We start from the raw sequence: 16940 nt of genomic DNA, 5'->3' as shown, positions 1-16940 counted from the left end.
GTAGTGCTACAAAGAAGGGGAAAAGAACTGAATAACCTCACTGTGTAAAGCAAAGTACAAGTTTCAAAATAGTGATTGGTGGAGACCCCTGAAATGGCAGGGGGGCTTGATTCTTACAATGCAAACTTTCAAAATCAGTTCTGTATTTTAGGTGATGCTGCCACTATAGATAATGTTTAAACATCTATACAACAACTTGTCTTAACAGAATAGGTTAGAATAAAAGTTAGGGCATAGGCACCTAAACACAGAGTAGGATTCAAGTAAGAACTAAGGTTTTCTTAGGGTGACTAGATGATAGATGATTGTTTCATTAGCTCAGTGCAACCTGTTCCCATGTCTCACAACCCTTACTGTAAAGGATTTGTTCCTAATACCCAGGCTAAATCTACCCTCCTCAAGCTTCAAGCCATTCTGTCTTGTCCTATCACAACAAGCCCTTGTAAAAAATCCCTTCCCAGCTTTCCTGTAGGCCCCCTCAGGTACTGGAAGGCTGCTATAATGTCTCCCCAGAACCTTATTTTCTCCAGGTCGAACAGTCCCAGCTGTTGTGGCCTGTCCCCATAGGGGAGGTGCTCCAGCCCTCTAATCATCTTTATGGCCCTCCTCTGGACCTTCTCTAGCAATTCAATGGCCTCCTTCTGTTGGGGACACCAGTACTGGTCACAGTACTCCAAGTGGGGTCTCATGACAGCAGAGCAGGGGGAGAGGATCACCTCCCATGTCCTGCTGGTTGCACTTCTTTTGATGCAGTCCTGGATATGGTTAGCCTTCTGGGCTACAAGCACACATTTCCAACTCATGTTGAGTTTTTTGTCAACTGCCACCCTCATGTCCTTCTCCTTGACACAGTTCTTGAGCCACTCATCCAAGCCTGTATTTGTGCTTGGGATTGCCCTAGCCAGGTGTAGGACCTTGCATTTGGTGGTCTTGGACTTCATATGGGATTCACTAACTCAGTTATTGGAGGTGGGAGAAACAACAGAATGAGTTATGCATCTGGGTGAGACTGGATGTTTTGGGGAAGCAGGTGTCATGCTACAGGTGTGAAGATGGGTCAGGAAAAAAAAAGAGAGTGCTATCATGATTGGTGAACAGATTTGACAGGTCTCATGTAGAAGCATTAGACTCTTTCTTCATTGCCCAGCTACTATATCTACATCTTACCCATTGGTAGAGTGTAAAACTGTGGCCTAGACATAACAGTGCAGTCTAATCGATCCCTAATAGTTAGGGCCCTAAGACACAAGAGAGCTAGCTTCTGTGCCCAATGCCTTTGCATATAGAAGGACAAACTCTGGTTTGTACTTTTACTGATAGAGTAAAAAGGATGATGAAGACAGAATTTAATGTTATTTAGGAGTGACATTTAATTTTCAGGGTTGCTTGCTGTTTTATGCATGTTATGCATATCCAAGAGAGAATGCAGTGTTGTTTTGTCAATGTTTTTTAACATGAAACATTACGAAGTCTGGTGTGTATGGGTGTTTAAACAACAGGGGAAAAGAAGCTTTGTCTGTGGCATTGTATTTCTTACTATATTCAGCTCTTGGAAAAAAAATGCAGGCATATTGTGGTTTGTGGGTGGTTTGAAGGGATTTACTGAAACTAAGTGACATGGTTTTCTCTACCTCTCCACCCCATGTAGCTACTTTTCAGTGTGTTAACAGTAATGTTTAGGTTCACACTTTTATGGGGATTGCTTTCTATGTTAGGCAGTATTAGTTAGAGTTTAGTCATGCAAACAACACGAAGTAAAGATTTGACAATGACTAACAGAATGGATGTGGTTTTGTTTGGATGTTTCATTGTGTCTGTGTTGTTGCTTTGGTTTTTTGGTTGGTTGGTTGTTTTCAGATGGGCCTTAAATTTGAGGATTGAAAGGGTTTTGGGAGGTATTTTAATTTGTGAAGGCACTTAAAAATATGGCAGTCTATAACAGAGGTCCTACTAAAGCAGTATTATATACACTGTTGTAGCCTACTTACCTAGTTGTCAAAAAACCCAAAAGCATAAAATTAATGCCCTCAATAAACACACTTTCAATTTAGTGAAGAAATGCTAAACTGAAATAAGAAGGTTGTGGCTTGCAATAATACACTCTTCAAAGTATGTTTTCATTTCAACTATTTTTTTGTTCATTGTCTGATACTTCTAATTTTTAGTACTAGTTTTCCTGGAAATATGAATGGTTGATTAATTTCAATATACAAGCAATTACATCTCTCAGAATGAAGAGGCTTTCAAATACTACTACACTAGAACTGAAATAACTAGATTTCGCTCAAACGTAATTGTGCATGGAAGCATAATTTCCTTTATAAATAGAGGTGCAGTTGTCTGAATCATAGCAAAGGATGTGATGCTTTGGCTGTTAATGAAATGCAGTTGAATGTAGCCTTGCTGAACTACAGCTTGAAGCAACAAAGCATGTTAAGTCAAAGGTCAGAATGCTAAGGGAAAAAGGATTTAATGATACACTTCAAGTGATTCGCAGCACAGAGGGAGTTTTGTTTGCTTGATTTCTCCCTCCCCCCCCCCAACATATGAGAAAGCAATGATGTAATTATGCTGTTGTTTAATAACAGTTTCTTAATAACAAATATGTCCATTTTCTTTTTTTTTTTTTTTTGTTTGGTTCCCCCCTCAAAGTGTTTTAAGCAGTAGACTGACAAGTTTCCTTTTTATGTTACTAACCAAAAAACCTCAGCCTGTATTTTGAATGCAGAAGGCCAGCTATGGGATCAGGCATCAGTGTACTGTATGAGTGGTTGATGTTAAGTATGTCCTTGCTTAATTCTCATGGAACTCAGTTCAGGTAGAACTTCCACTGCTGAGTAAGCTGAAGCAGAGAGATCCATTGTCAAGGACTGCAGAGCTCTTGCCTCACTCTTATTTATGAGAAATTACTTCATCTTGGTTACCTAAACATGTAGATCGATCTCTTTCTCGTTATTACTGACTATACACAAATAGGAACTGTGTTCCTTTCAAAAACCAAGTACAGTTCATAGTAATATTTCATAGAAACACTATGAAAGGAATTTTGAAGTTCTCAAGATAAAAATTAAGATAAATACCAATACAGATGGGTACTATGAATTAAATATATTGCCACTGAATTGACCAGCAACTAGTTTAGAGCATTAAGTACATTTGCACATATGCTTTCTTCCTTTTGCCTTTGTTAAACTGAGTACATGCACTGTATGGATAAAAGTGCAGAACAAAATACCACCTCTGCAGAGTGGGTGTGTGTGTATATTTATATACTTGTTTTTACAACTAGTAAGTTACATACATATGACCTTTGTTGCTATACTATGTGAGCACTTCACAATAACTTTCTGAGTTAGGGAGATGCTGTTGTCTTTTACTTGATACATGACATGCTAAGAAATAAACTTGCCCATATGGTGCTGCAGGAAGTTTTTGGTGGACAGTGCAAAACATAGACAAGACAAGGGGCAACAGATGGAAGTTGTACCAGGAGACAAGTTTTATCTCTATATGATAAAGAAATTATTTACAGTGAATTCTACAATGAATCATTCACTGGAAAACCTCCCCAGGAATGTGGTAGAGCCCCTGTCCCTGGAGGATTTTAGAATGCAATTAAACAAGGTGCTGGATCTGATTGGCTCGGCTCTCTGTCCCATGAAAGGTTGGACCAGATGTTCTCTCAAGGTTCCTTCCAACTTGGGCCGTTCCATAATTCTATGACAAGTGTTTTAGTTGGAAACTAGTGCTCAGTCTGTTGGATTGAACTTCCTGTCAGCAGAGATAAGCTACTGCAGACACCTACTGCAGACAGCTACTGCATGAAAAAAACAAACAAAACCACCACCACCACAACAAAACCCCTGGCCTTACTTCATGTAACTGCTTCCAACTCTAGATTATTCTTTTCAGCTTTTGCTGTTGCAGTTTGGTGGGGCTGAATTTTTCAAGCATGTTTGTAAAACAATTATTTCTTCCTTAAAATAAGAAAAAATAGTACACCTTCAACTTTTCTGATTGCCTGTCAACTGTTCTAACATAAGCACTGCAGATATTGCATTAACTTAGAACTAAAGTCCATTGATCACTTGTGTTGATTGCATTTGCTATAGAGTGCTTTCAATATATTGCCCCCATAAGAAAGCCAACTTTGTTATTGTATCACTAGCTTAGCATTGATGGTGAAGGGAGTGAAAGCTGTTTCTCCTGTTTGCTTCTATTTGTCCATTTTTAAAAGAAGAAAAATCTCTATAACCTTTCCTTCTCATAAACATGTCCTTCATGTTTCCAAAGCCTTTGAACCACTGCTTGCCTTTGAGCATGCGGGGGGTTGTGTTTAGACTGTGTTTTGTCTGTTTTGTTGGGGATTTTTTTTAAACAGTGCTTTTTTTTCTGTGGTAGCCTAAAATGATTGTATCAGTTCAGAAGGAATTGTTTGCTTCATGGGGCTCATTTCATTATTTCATCTCACATTCATTTGGAGGGAAGCAAAGGATCTTGTAGTTAAGGAAATGGTTTAATATCTTTCATTCTTGAAGTGGCTTCAAGCTGCCAGCACCTGAGTGTTTTAAATTAAAATCTGTAACTCTCTGTAGCTTCTCCATGTTGGTGTGGTAGTTTTTTGGTGGGTTTTGTTTGGGTGTTTGTTTGTTTGTTTGTTTTGTTAACTTACATATCTGAAAAGCAATCTGTATCTCAGCATCATCAGGCTTATATTGCAAGTCCAAACTTTAACTACAGTTCTAAGTTGTTTATGGCAGCATTTGAGGTTGTAGCTCAGAAACATGGAAATGATAGTTGTGGCAATAATAGTATTTTTCCACAATGCCCTACCTGTATAGTTATGCTGGTACAGGAGATTTTAGGGTGTACTAGCAAGCAGATCGATTTTTAACCTGAATCAGTCCCATGGTCAGATTTATAGCTCAAACACATAATCAGCTGTGTCAGTACCCTTGAAGGCAATGTATGACAAGAACTCAAAAACAGAGATGAAAGGGAGTGCCTTAAGCCAGTATTGCCACCAAATACATGATGATAAATACTGTCACCAAGGGGCTTGTTCCGTGAGATGGAGGAAGCGTGATGGTTGTTAAGGCTGAGCTGCGTTTCATAAATTGCTTCTTGCACCAGATGTATCATGAAAGGAGGCCTGTGTCTTGGCTCAGAACAGGAGATGTGAAGTAAACAGGAGGTACTGTTAGAAGCTACTACTAAATGTAACAGTCCTCATACAGAACATGAAAGTTGAAGTGCTGTCTGACATGTCCCAGTGAAGTTACTGAGAGTTTATGCTACCATGTTTAGTAGTCACTCTGTAACTTCAAAGCAAGTGAGATTGCTGTGAGGAAGCCTGTCCTATCTCTTGTTCAAGAGAGGCTAACATGTTTCTGTGTCAGTCTCCTGGAAGCTGGAGCAGCTGCATGTAGGCATGTTAAATCTTAAAACGCTGAGCCCAAAACTTCTGAAACTAACTTTGCGCTTTGCCACAGCAGTTAAATCTGACATGCTTGCAGCTTGCTGTAACAGCCTGTCCTGCTCAGACGGCTGCTGATAGATACAGCCGATCACTGGGGTTTAGATGAGCTAGATCCTCAGCCTTATGGTAGCTGAGTGCTGTTTAACAAGGCTATATATTCAGATGTATTACTAAAAACTCCCTTTCCCTGCACCACTGTACTGTTGCAACCTGAAGAGCTTTTTCCTGAGACTATCCAAATATTCTTGTAAGAATCAGAGCCTAAGTGGAATTTCTCTGTGCTGTACTGTCTAGGGACATACAAATTGTGGATAATCAGTGGAGCCAGAAACAAATTCTAAAATGTACTTGCAGATTATGATCTTAATAATGCCAGACAGCCTTTTTTTTAATTAAATTTGAGGTTATTTTAATTGAAAAGAAATATTTACGATCTAATTTAGTGTTCATTTATTTTCAGTGTTGCATTCAACTTTTAGGGAGAAACCGTACCACTTCACTCTCTGTAGTCTGCTATATGTTTGGGCATTTTGTCTGAATCAGTGTTTGGCTAGTATACATGGAAAGAAAATGTTAATGCTGCCAAGGCAATCCTTTAAGAGGTGTCTGTATTATTGCATGTATTTAATATTTTGTAGCTTGATACTACATAGTGAGTTTAGTTTACTGCAGCTTCCTAGGTGGCCTTGACCAGTCATCTCCTTTGATGCCTCAGTGAAACCCACTTCTAAGCAAAGTTGTGCTGGGGATACATACATTAAAGCTAATGAGATGTCACAATACTGTGATAGTGAAAGCTGTACAAGTATCCAGGAGGTAGAAGTGCATTTGAATTTTGAGGCTTTTTTTTTTTTTTTAATTAATGCAATTTTATGAATCAGTGTTTTGGTTTTTAAGGGCTTGCACTCCATCATTTGAGAGTACTATGCTATAAGAGATACAAATATAACATACATTTACTTCCCCTCCCCCCCCCCCCCTTTTTTTTTCCTGCACAAAATGAGGTTTTGGAATGTAACAAATTGATATTGCCAGTTTTCTCTTGTGCAGTCCTGAAGTGAACTGCCACAGGAGATGGGATGTCTTTTCAAATTAAGAATGGGAGGATGGAAGGGGTGAGCGGAGTTGGGAATTATTCAGATTTCATCAGCCATATAATGACAACTTAGTAAGTAGAGCACCAAGAAAACTGATCCACATCAGTTGTGCACATGTGCTGATACAAGATGAACAGTTCATGGTTTATATCTTTGCTGGACTGCTAAATTATAAAGCCCAAGATTTCAAAGGGTCTAAATCATATCTTTCCGTTTGGAGAATGTGGTTACTTATGAGTACAGAAATGTTTGAAGTTCTGTCTGATTTACAAGTTTAACTATTTATTTGCACCTGCCAGGCAGCTAGCTACCTCAAATCTTATCTGTAGAATTTCTAGCAAGACTTAGAAGTTGTCTTTGAAAAGACTGGAGACTAAATTCTTTGGGACGAAGATTCTTTGTATTTCATCCACTGTTTTTATAGCTTTAAAGCAAATAATTCCATTTAAAAAGAACCACTAAAATGTGTTTGTACATCCAACTATAGCAAAACAGACCTGAGACCTAGAAGCAAATTACTCAAGGTTTGGTAGTTTGGGCCAATGAGTTGAAGGTACTTAATTCTAACTTTATTTCCTGATGTTTGCTTGTTTTTGATCAGAAACTTCAAAGGTAGTCTGGAAAGGAGAACTTATAATTAAGTTAATTTAAGCCTTATATTTGAAAGTTTACTAGGACTTTGGAGGGACCAATTCCAAGTGATTTATCAAAAGATCTGAATATACTTAGCCTTACTGAGCTATGTAATATAACCTTTAACACTACTCTTTGGATGATGTAAATAGAGTAAAGAGTAGATATTTAGAAAGAATATGCTCAGGAATAATGAAATTAGATGGAAAAAGTATATTTAGACCTACAAAGAGCAAAATGTCTGAGCAGAAGTTAATCTGGTTACAATTACCCATAGTAATTATGTCATTTTGTACACAGTCTTACAGTTGCATAAATGGAGTGTAAAAGTAGACATGATACTTCTAAGTGTCATAAAATAGAACTGCAAGGAAGTTCATTGTTTTGGCATTGATTCATAGCAGAAACTGGTAGTTTTGAAATAGAATGGTAAAGCATGTTAAGAAATTGAGTACTGTGTCCAGTTCTGGGCCCCTCAGTTTAAGAAGGACATCGAAACACTTGAGCGTGTCCAGAGAAGGGCAACAAGGCTGGGGAGAGGCCTTGAGCACAAGCCCTAGGAGGAGAGGCTGAGGGAGCTGGGATTGTTTAGCCTGGAGAAGAGGAGGCTCAGGGGTGACCTCATTGCCCTCTACAACTACCTGAAGGGTGGTTATAGCCAGGAAGGAGTTGCTCTCTTCTCCCAGGCAACCAGCACCAGAACAAGAGGACACAGTCTCAAGCTGCGCCATGGGAGGTTTAGACTCGAGGTGAGGAGAAAGTTCTTCACTGAGCGAGTTGTTAGCCATTGGAATGGGCTGCCCAGGGAGGTGGTGGAGTCACCATCCCTGGAGGCATTCAAGAGGAGATTGGATGTGGCACTTGGTGCCATGGTTTAGTCCTGAGGTCTGTGTTGATAGGTTGGACTCAATGATCCTCAAGGTCTCTTCCAACCTTAGTTATACTGTGCCACTGTGAAATAAAAAACCCAACAAAATATTTATCTCCTTTTGCCTACCAGCTTTGTCAGGGTCGGGATCTCACAGGAAGGGCATGTGTGCATGAAACTGTAATATGCTTTTTTTGTTGCTGTTCAGTGATTACAAAGTGCAATGATTTGCCTCAGTGCTCCTTAATCTGAATAACAGTCAATAGTAGGAAACTACATTGCAGCTAAAACCCAAACGACAACAGCATACCTAACAAAACCACCACCACCAAAAATGAAAATGTATTTTTGAAACACCTGGATCTAGAGAGACAGAGCACATTTTTATTGTTGCTTGCTTAGAATTGCTAATTTTCTGTATACTTAAATGCTTGCTCTTCTCAAGAAGCCAGTAAAGATACTCTTAAACAAGCAAAAAATAATTGAAAAGTCTTAGAATGTCTAGAAAACTGCATCTGATGATGTTTATTGTTACCTTGTAACTGCAAGTTAGAGGCATTATAAAATACATACTGGACAACCTGATTACAAAGTTTATTTCATAGATATTCTCCGAGGTTTTGCGCTGAGAAAGTCTTTTCTTTACTGCAGCAGATTTGCTTAGGTGGGTGACTGGGAAAAGTTATTTATATGCATCAAATATGTATGTTTAGTGGGAGTAATTGGTGGAAACCCTCACTCGGGTTGTCCCAGTTAAAGATTTCCTGGTTTTTCCACTGGGAAGATGCTCTGATCTTCCACTGAGGCTGCATACTGGAGAACCAAGCGCCCACACTGTGATTTTCCCACCTAATCTCCACCCACGATGTCTTTTCCAGCAATGTATTGTGTTCCTCTTGTGTTTTGTAGTGTCACTGATGCATCAAATCTAACAAAAAAGTACTGCAGAAAGCTATTAGAATATTCAGATGAGAAAATGGAATGGCAACTCCTAGTAACGTCAAGAAATAGTGACATAAAACTAAAATAGATTCATAGTTCTTGATAGCCAGTTTGTAGAATCTAGTCCCTGAACAAGTTATGTCTTTCTCTTTGTAACCTGTCAGGTGTATTAGATGGCTTTTTGCAAATGAATGGAAATAAATTCTTCAAGGAGATAAATTTGGGGTAAATAACCAATAATCATATTCTTTTTATAGTAAAATATCATGATTCCCTGTGTTCTGTGGAGCTATTAAACTTTTCCAGCACTTTTAGAACTGTTAGAAGTGGAGCAGATTGAGTTTCTGAAATTCTTAGTGGCTAAGCAATGTTTCATGCCTAGCTAATGGTCATTAACCAACTCTGTTTTATTTGGTAACAGAAATTCTAAGCCTTTGAAGATCAGTGCACTCTCTTTGACAATTAACTTTGTTCACTTTAGCTATGAACCTTAATATCAAAGTGCTGCTTTGCTGTTTTTGTAACTGAGTAAGTGCCTTTATACTTCACTTGTCCCAGTTTCTGCACTTTCACATGACTGACCTAATTAAAAAATAGACAGCTCAATAATTCTGCCATAAGCTAGTAGTAATGAAACTGTGGGAGTCCTTGAAGCCCTTTATCATTCAAATACGCAGTGGTTTCATGAATAAAGTGGATGACTAAGATTAGTTATACAAGTAAGGGAGATTATTAGCAGTGGAACTTCAACTTGTTGAAAGGATGGCTTTTGTCTCTAGAAAGACCTGCTCTCAGTAATAATTACACTAGGTCTTCATTTTATCCCAGCATTCTCTTCTTGTTCATGCTTTCAGTGGTTGAATAGCTTGCTGCTGCTTGTTGATCCCTACAGGAATGCGGCTTTGGATATGGGGAGGATGCACAGTGCATGACATGCAGGCCAAACAGATTCAAGGAAGATTGGGGCTTTCAGAAGTGCAAGCCTTGTCTGGATTGCGCATTAGTTAACCGGTTTCAGAAGGCCAACTGTTCTGCCACCAGCAATGCACTATGTGGAGACTGTTTACCAGGGTAAGTCTTTTCTGAAGATGACAATTTGAACAAATTATAAACTAATTTGCATTGGTGTTTGCTTGTTCATGTTTTCCAGGTAAATATTTGTATCCTTTATGTATATATGAAAGTCCTACATTCTAATCCGGGCCTTGCCAATCATTTACTGTACAATCTGAGCATGTAATTTCAGAACTGCAGTCTTAATTATCTCATCTATAAAAATGGTTTGATAATTACCTACCTGATTTATGAGGGTATTGTCAATGCGGTGTCTAAGCAAAATACTTCAAAAATATTAAGTATTACTGCTGACTTATTTCATTGTTATGAAGGATTAAACATTTGAAAACATACACAGCTCCCTTCTTGAAGACTGATCACATTATTTTCTTCTTGTTGTTTGGGCTTTTTTTACCAGTATGATGAAGAAAATTCAAGAGCATAATTGACCATCACTACTTCTGGTCTAAAAACTAGTGATGATGGTCAGTTAGTGTTGAATTTTCTTCATCTTACTGGTAAAACTGGAGAGCATGATCCTGGCTAAGAATCATAAATAATTATTTTGGGACAAATGATAATGGTGTGGAGACTCACTGAAACTGCTGTTAGAAATCAAGACCTTAGTTTTCTTTTGTCCAGTCTTCCCAGTTCTCTGTTGCTAATGTCCTCTGTAGTATGAAATGTTAAGATCTCCAAAAGGCTGTTCTTTACCTTGTAGCCAGGTTCTACTATTCTATATACCTACTGTGGATTTATTAAAAGGCATTTCTGACGCTATTTTGAATTACAGATTGGCAGCTTTAATTGGTAGGAGCTGGTTATGAGAACTGATTTGCAGGTGTAACAGCCTTTTTATTTTCAGGGTAAATATTTCAGAGATGTTTAAAAGTTCATACATTTGTTTCCTGTATATTTCTCAGTCATTTTATTGGATTTCTTTTTATATACTTTTTTGTTGTTAATACCATCTATCAAATACATGAAGTTATTCTTAAGGCAGAAGTGAGATCTCTTAATTTATAAGCACTTAGTAAAGCTTTGGTAATTAATGTTAGTGTAAGTTATACAGCAGCAGCCCCAGGCACTAGGTGTTACAACCACTTTTGATACTACATGGAGCCATGTGGTAGATTGATTCATGCTCTTACTGCATATTACTATGTAATGCCATGTATTATAGGGCTTATTTGGCTGTCAGTAGTAAGAGCATTTCCTTCTTGCGGTGTTCAAGCTAAACGTTGAAAGGTGAGAAACAAACAAAAATCAAGCCAGAATAAAACATGAATTAAGAGTGAATCTAAACTGAAGGACCTGGGAATTCTTAGTATTCTGGTCTAGAATGTATTCTAGATACATTTGTTGAATATGTGCTCAAATGAGAGCTGTTACCACAATCTGCATTTCGTGTTAGGAACGTTGGAAACGTGAGAACAGGAAGTCATGGGTAGGGGAGTCACAGATCATTGGATCTGGATGTTTTGAGAAATAGAACTGTAGAACACATCACCACTTGTACCTGTCCATCAGTTTAGATGCTGGCTAAGCAAATGGAGGATATTAGCTAGACAAACCAAATGTTTAGCTAATGTTTTGCCTCTCAGTAATCACATTTGTTTCTGGTTTGCGTGGGTTTCCAACATTCGATTCGCTCTTGTTCAGCTTCAAAACACTACAGTGAGCGTGTCCACTAAAACCAAATGTTAACACATTTAATGCAGTAAGTCTTCAGCCTATGAATCTGTTTCTGTTCACGTTGTTAAAGAGTGGGTTTCTTGAGCAGGTGGAAAGCTGTTTGCTTTAGCTGATAGTCTTCACTGAGTAATGGCATATTCAGTATTTATAACATCAGTAAACCTGAACTACAGAAAACACTTAATTCACACACTCATCTTGAGCAAACCACAGCTATTGATTCTGGCTTAGTACTGGTGACGGAATGACAGACAACATCTCTTGATTAGTGAGCTGTTGTAGGGAGGTTCTGTAGAGGATGTCATACTTGCACAAATTTTAATTGTAACACTCTAAAGTTCCACTTTTTCATTTGGTATGGCTCTTGTTCCTTGTTTTAGGAGTATAGTCTTCTGTTTGTTGCTGTAGGCAGTAAGCTATTCAAACTCAATAGTGAATCTCTTGAACGATCTTGAGAATAGAATGTTTCCTTGGATAAGATTGCCTCTTTTTTCTTTTTTAAATGGTTTTGCATTATTTTATGTAACAATGAGAGGCTGACTGGTTAGTTTTTATTTTCTTTTATTGTCCAGCATTATTGCTCATGGCCTCCCATTGTTATTACTTATCTAAACCATCTGACTGATACTTTTGTTTGCAATATCCAATTTTTTTATGCTTTGAAATGCTGACTATGTAGAATTTTTAAAGTAGGCACATCTAAGTGAGACTATGAAAACAAAGTGGAGAGCTGGATAGTGTGGATTGGGTCTTATGTGGTCACTTTGTTAATTTGCGTTCACAGTCTATAGACCTTGCAATTTTGGTTGGTAGTGAAGATCTTCCTGGAGAAGGAAGAGTCAGAATTGGTTTGTTAAAACAGTTCTGAAACACCACTCTTACGGTTTTGCTGTTCTACAAAAATATCAGAATAATCATATTTTTTCCAAAGATTTTTGCCACACAGCATCTGACAACTTTGTTTGGTTTGATTTGTTTTCTCCCCTCCTTTTTTCCCTCTGAGCGAGAGGATATCTTAGGAATTTTAACTAGAAAGCAGATGTCTGACCCATTATATATTTTTAGTGGTGATAATTGCCTTGCAATATCTTGTTTCTTTCAGGAGGGCTGTGTACATTCATCAGTTTGCTTTTGTATTTTTTAAACATGTAAGCTTGCATAATGTAAATGGAAAAGAGGATATTGATTGCTGCCAGAAATCTCCAGATGTATTTCTTATGTGAATAAAGGTTATATTGACTGCATTTAGACTAACAGATGTAGAACTTTACTTTAGATCTAGAGTTCTGCTATTAATACCTAATGTGTTTTTGCTTGCTTTTATTTTCTTCTACCACCTGATGGCTTGCATTGGGGCACAGAAAAAAAGTTTGCAGTGCAAAGGATTTTGTTAAAACACCTAGTTAAGGTTGTGAGGAAAAATAACTGGTTTTGATTAACTGTGTTTTCATTCGTTTGTGTTCTAGATTTTATAGGAAGACTAAGCTTGGAGGCTTTCAAGACATGGAGTGTGTTCCTTGTGGTGATCCTCCTCCTCCCTATGAACCTCACTGTAAGTGATCTTTTCCTGTTGAAGAGGGATTCACCTTTTCTTTTTTACTTTTTTTTAATTATTATTTATTTTAGAATGACTTCTGTTTTAAATTGAAAGCTTGGCAAAAAATTCCAGTTATGAAGGATCCTTTTAAAGGCTTATTTTCTTATTAGCAAATGGTTTTGTTACTACACTGCAGCAGGTCCAGCACTACCACTGCAAAGTTCTCTCGTATGACCAGTCACTTGAGGATAAACATTCCTGTCATACCATGTGATAAGGGAGCCCTGAGTCCACTTCTGGTGTTGTCATATTAATTTTAATTTCTCTTTTGTGTTAATGCCAAAAGAAAGTAGCCTTCCTAGACCCTCTAACTACTATTGAGTAGGCCTCAATGAGTATGAATTCTTTCCTGACGCCCGAGAGGTAATTTGTTGATACATTTGAAAATAAACTTGTTACTAAGTTTACAGCAGGAGAGAATAGTATAGATAAATATCTTTATAGTAGTAAGAAGGAAATGAATAATCAGTTTCTCTGTTTGTTTTTGGCCAATGAGAGCACAAGAATCTCTATAAAAGGAGAGAACCTCTTCATTCTGCTATAGAAGCCTTTTTACTACTTCCAAGACTGCTGATGGTCTACACCCCATTGAATTTTTAATTGAATAAAGGAGTGAATTATTCTCCCATTTATTGCTGTCTGCTTTTGTAATGTGAAAACCAGAAGTGATCCAGCACAGTCTGGAGAAAAAACTTGGGTTTACTTGTTTGTTTCTGCAACTGGGAAGTTATGTTTTTGGAGGGCTTTTTTTTCCCCTTATTCCAAACAGAAACACATGTTTATAGAAAGAAGGAATCACCAAATTTCTGAGTGTGTCATGCTACTTTAGTAAGGATATGCTGCCTTCCTTTTTTTTAATTGTGCTAAATAAAAGCACAGCAAATATGCTATTGTGTATTAAAATCAAACTTTTTAGAAGTTTTATATTTTAGTGATTATAATGGAAAATAATATTTCTTCAGCATGTCAGGTATTGCTTAGATAGGGAAGCTTGGCTCATTTGAAAAATGACTGTTTTAATTCCATCCTAGTTTTAATGTCCTCTGGAAAATAAGTTTACAAATGCAGGTTATCAGACAATATTGCTAATAGTAAAACTTCTTATAAATGTGGGTTTCTCTGCATTCCTCTTATGGCTTGAGAGAGGTCCATTAGATACCTCTAAGTTGTAGAAGTTATTTCTAGACAGAGTTTGAAGCCAGGCAATTTCATATATACACTTATTTTTAATGGAGTTGATCAGTTTATCTCCTTCAAAAGAAAGTCAGTGAAATGCAAAGTGCAACAGTATTATTCTATGATTTCTTACTTAATTTTATGCATTTTCCCATCTTTCCTTGTTTGTTCCCTTCTAACAAAGCCTGCTGTTCACGCATCATTTCTGCTCTCTCGCACAGTCAAAGACGGGGAAGAAGAAATTGTCTCCTTTATCTTTCCACTTTGACTGTAGTTAGTGACTCAAGTATTTCTATCTTTTCTGAAATCACAGATGTTGATATTTAAAAGATGATGAAAGAATGGTTACCAAGTCTTCTGAAATAACTCAGAATTGTTTGGTTCACAGTGATTTGGCTTTTGTAAATGACTCTATATTTAGAGCCTAAATTGAGCTGTTAGGACGCTACTACTAATTTTAAGTGGGCAGTAGTGCCTCATGGAAAAGAGCATTTTCTCCAGCACAATGGTAAATCCAGATTAGTGAATTTTTTTGTTCCCTAATCTCATGACTGTGACAAAGCCTTTGACTGAAAACCAGAAGTGTTAACAATTGCTTGGTTTTCCTATTTCTTTTGCCAGGTTCTGAGAATTGGTGAGTGTTTACACCTTTTACAGAAGCAACACTAAAATACTTGAAATCATTAAAATGTTCCTTATTTACATACTAATTAAAATCTTAAATAACAAAATCCTACCATGAATTATGATTACCTTGTGTCAATGTAGTTTTCAGAAGGCTTTTTTTCAGATTCATATATTGATTCTTCACATCTGTAGCATAAGCCGTGTCAGTTTAGAAGGGTGTACACACCTGCTTCAGGGCAGCCTGGGAAGTTATTCCTACAGCAGTAGGTAAATGGACTGAAATCTGTTTGAGTTTTACTTAACATCACTAGGTGAAAACATAGTTTTAAGACTTCAGTCAAAACCATGATGTTAAAAGGTAGTATAAAAGTGAAAGCAACCTTTGTCATCTCATGCTGAAAATGTTTGCTACTTACTTCAATAATTAATATGTTTTTATAGTGTAAGACTGCATTACTTGAAGTTAAATGTAGACAAACCATTAGGTGTATGGGGCAGGTTCTCAGTGAACAGAGGGCTAAGTTCTTATTCTCTGCCTTTCTTATCCTTTTTTCTTTCCACTGTGAAACAGAAAGTCAAATATTAGTGCAGCTAACATATTGCAGATGAAAAGGAAAAAATTAAATGTCCTGTTTCAATGAATTAATTGTCCTGTGAGGTGTGTGGCAATCTTTTGTTTGCTTAAGAATACTACCAAAAGGGCACAAAGGCACACAGCCCCCCTGCCTGGACTAAAGGTTCATGTTAAAGCTGAGACATGGATGAAGCTCTTTCAGCACTAGTAGCAGTTGATTATTACCTGGTTAGCTATAAATCTAAATACTTGCTTTTATCTTCTTTCTTTCTGTAGACATTTTAAAACAGATCTGGCTTAAATATTTACTCATGAAAAAGTGAGTTTGTGAAGTGCTAGAGGCAAAGTTGAAAGGATTCTATAATGAACAAGTAAAGAGAGCATTGGAGACCAGGAGAATTACTATTACCTTTGTGTAAACTTTAAAAGGGACACAATGACTTCTGTGTGTTTTTAGGATGTCAGAAAATTAAATACACCATGATATAGTTATATTTTAATTTGCTTAGTTGAAGTAAATAAACTGTAATATCAATCCTATATGTAGGGCCAGCATCTAGACATTACGTTAGAAATTAAAGCATGTTTTTTTAATGTTTACTTTCTCACCTGAAGGCTTTTATTTCTCAGCTGAATGACAGAAAATGAGTCCTTTTGGATTGGAGAAATCCAACCAAAGATGTAATTTCTGTAAGAGGGTATCATAGAGTGTCCCAAACTGGCATCTCTTCAGCAGAGATGCGGTCATGTAGATATAGGTTCAATGAGTCATTTTTTCTCAGCACCAATTAATGTCTGCAGAGTTTGTTCTCTTGTCTGCTCAGGCCACTGTTGTCCTGCCCCAGTGGTTATGTTTAAACTTTTAATGAAACTCTGCAGTGAGCCAGACTGCAAATCTATCTATGAGAGTGTGTGTGTGTGTATATATATATATATATATACACTCCCCCAAAAAACTCCCTTCTTCAGGTCACTTTTAAATCTAACAAGCTTGTTAATCCCAAAAAACACTTGTAATGGCACATGTGAAAGAGAGATGTAGAAAAGGCTGGAGGTAAGGGTTAAATTTTTCCAAAGATACCATTGCTTTGTTTGAGCAAGCACTGTTTTCAGTTAGTCTGTCTAGGCAACTAGGTAAAAACAACCAACAAAAACAAAACAAACCTAACCAAACAAACTCACCCCAAGCCAACAAC

At 37.4% G+C, this 16940-nt stretch overlaps 1 protein-coding gene and 1 long non-coding RNA gene across 4 annotated transcripts in view; both read left to right on the top strand.

Annotated features, from left to right (window-relative positions):
- LOC137443853 (uncharacterized) overlaps window positions 1–16940 on the top strand; it is a 115744-nt gene that overhangs the window by 67057 nt on the left and 31747 nt on the right. The window lies entirely within an intron of this gene.
- Window positions 1–16940, top strand: part of TNFRSF19 (TNF receptor superfamily member 19) — a 67973-nt gene that overhangs the window by 19286 nt on the left and 31747 nt on the right. For all 3 annotated transcript variants that reach the window (XM_068143938.1, XM_068143929.1, XM_068143948.1), the window contains 2 exons: window positions 9912–10090; window positions 13237–13322. In XM_068143938.1, the coding sequence (XP_068000039.1) occupies window positions 9912–10090; window positions 13237–13322 (265 nt within the window). The remainder of the gene's footprint in view (window positions 1–9911; window positions 10091–13236; window positions 13323–16940) is intronic.

The sequence above is a fragment of the Melanerpes formicivorus genome, unplaced genomic scaffold (assembly GCF_026170545.1).
Source record: "Melanerpes formicivorus ecotype bairdi unplaced genomic scaffold, bMelFor1.0.p_v2 SCAF_1, whole genome shotgun sequence".
Lineage (NCBI taxonomy): Eukaryota > Metazoa > Chordata > Aves > Piciformes > Picidae > Melanerpes > Melanerpes formicivorus.
Note: the sequence above shows the minus strand (reverse complement) of the source record. Positions and strands in the feature narration are given on the sequence as shown.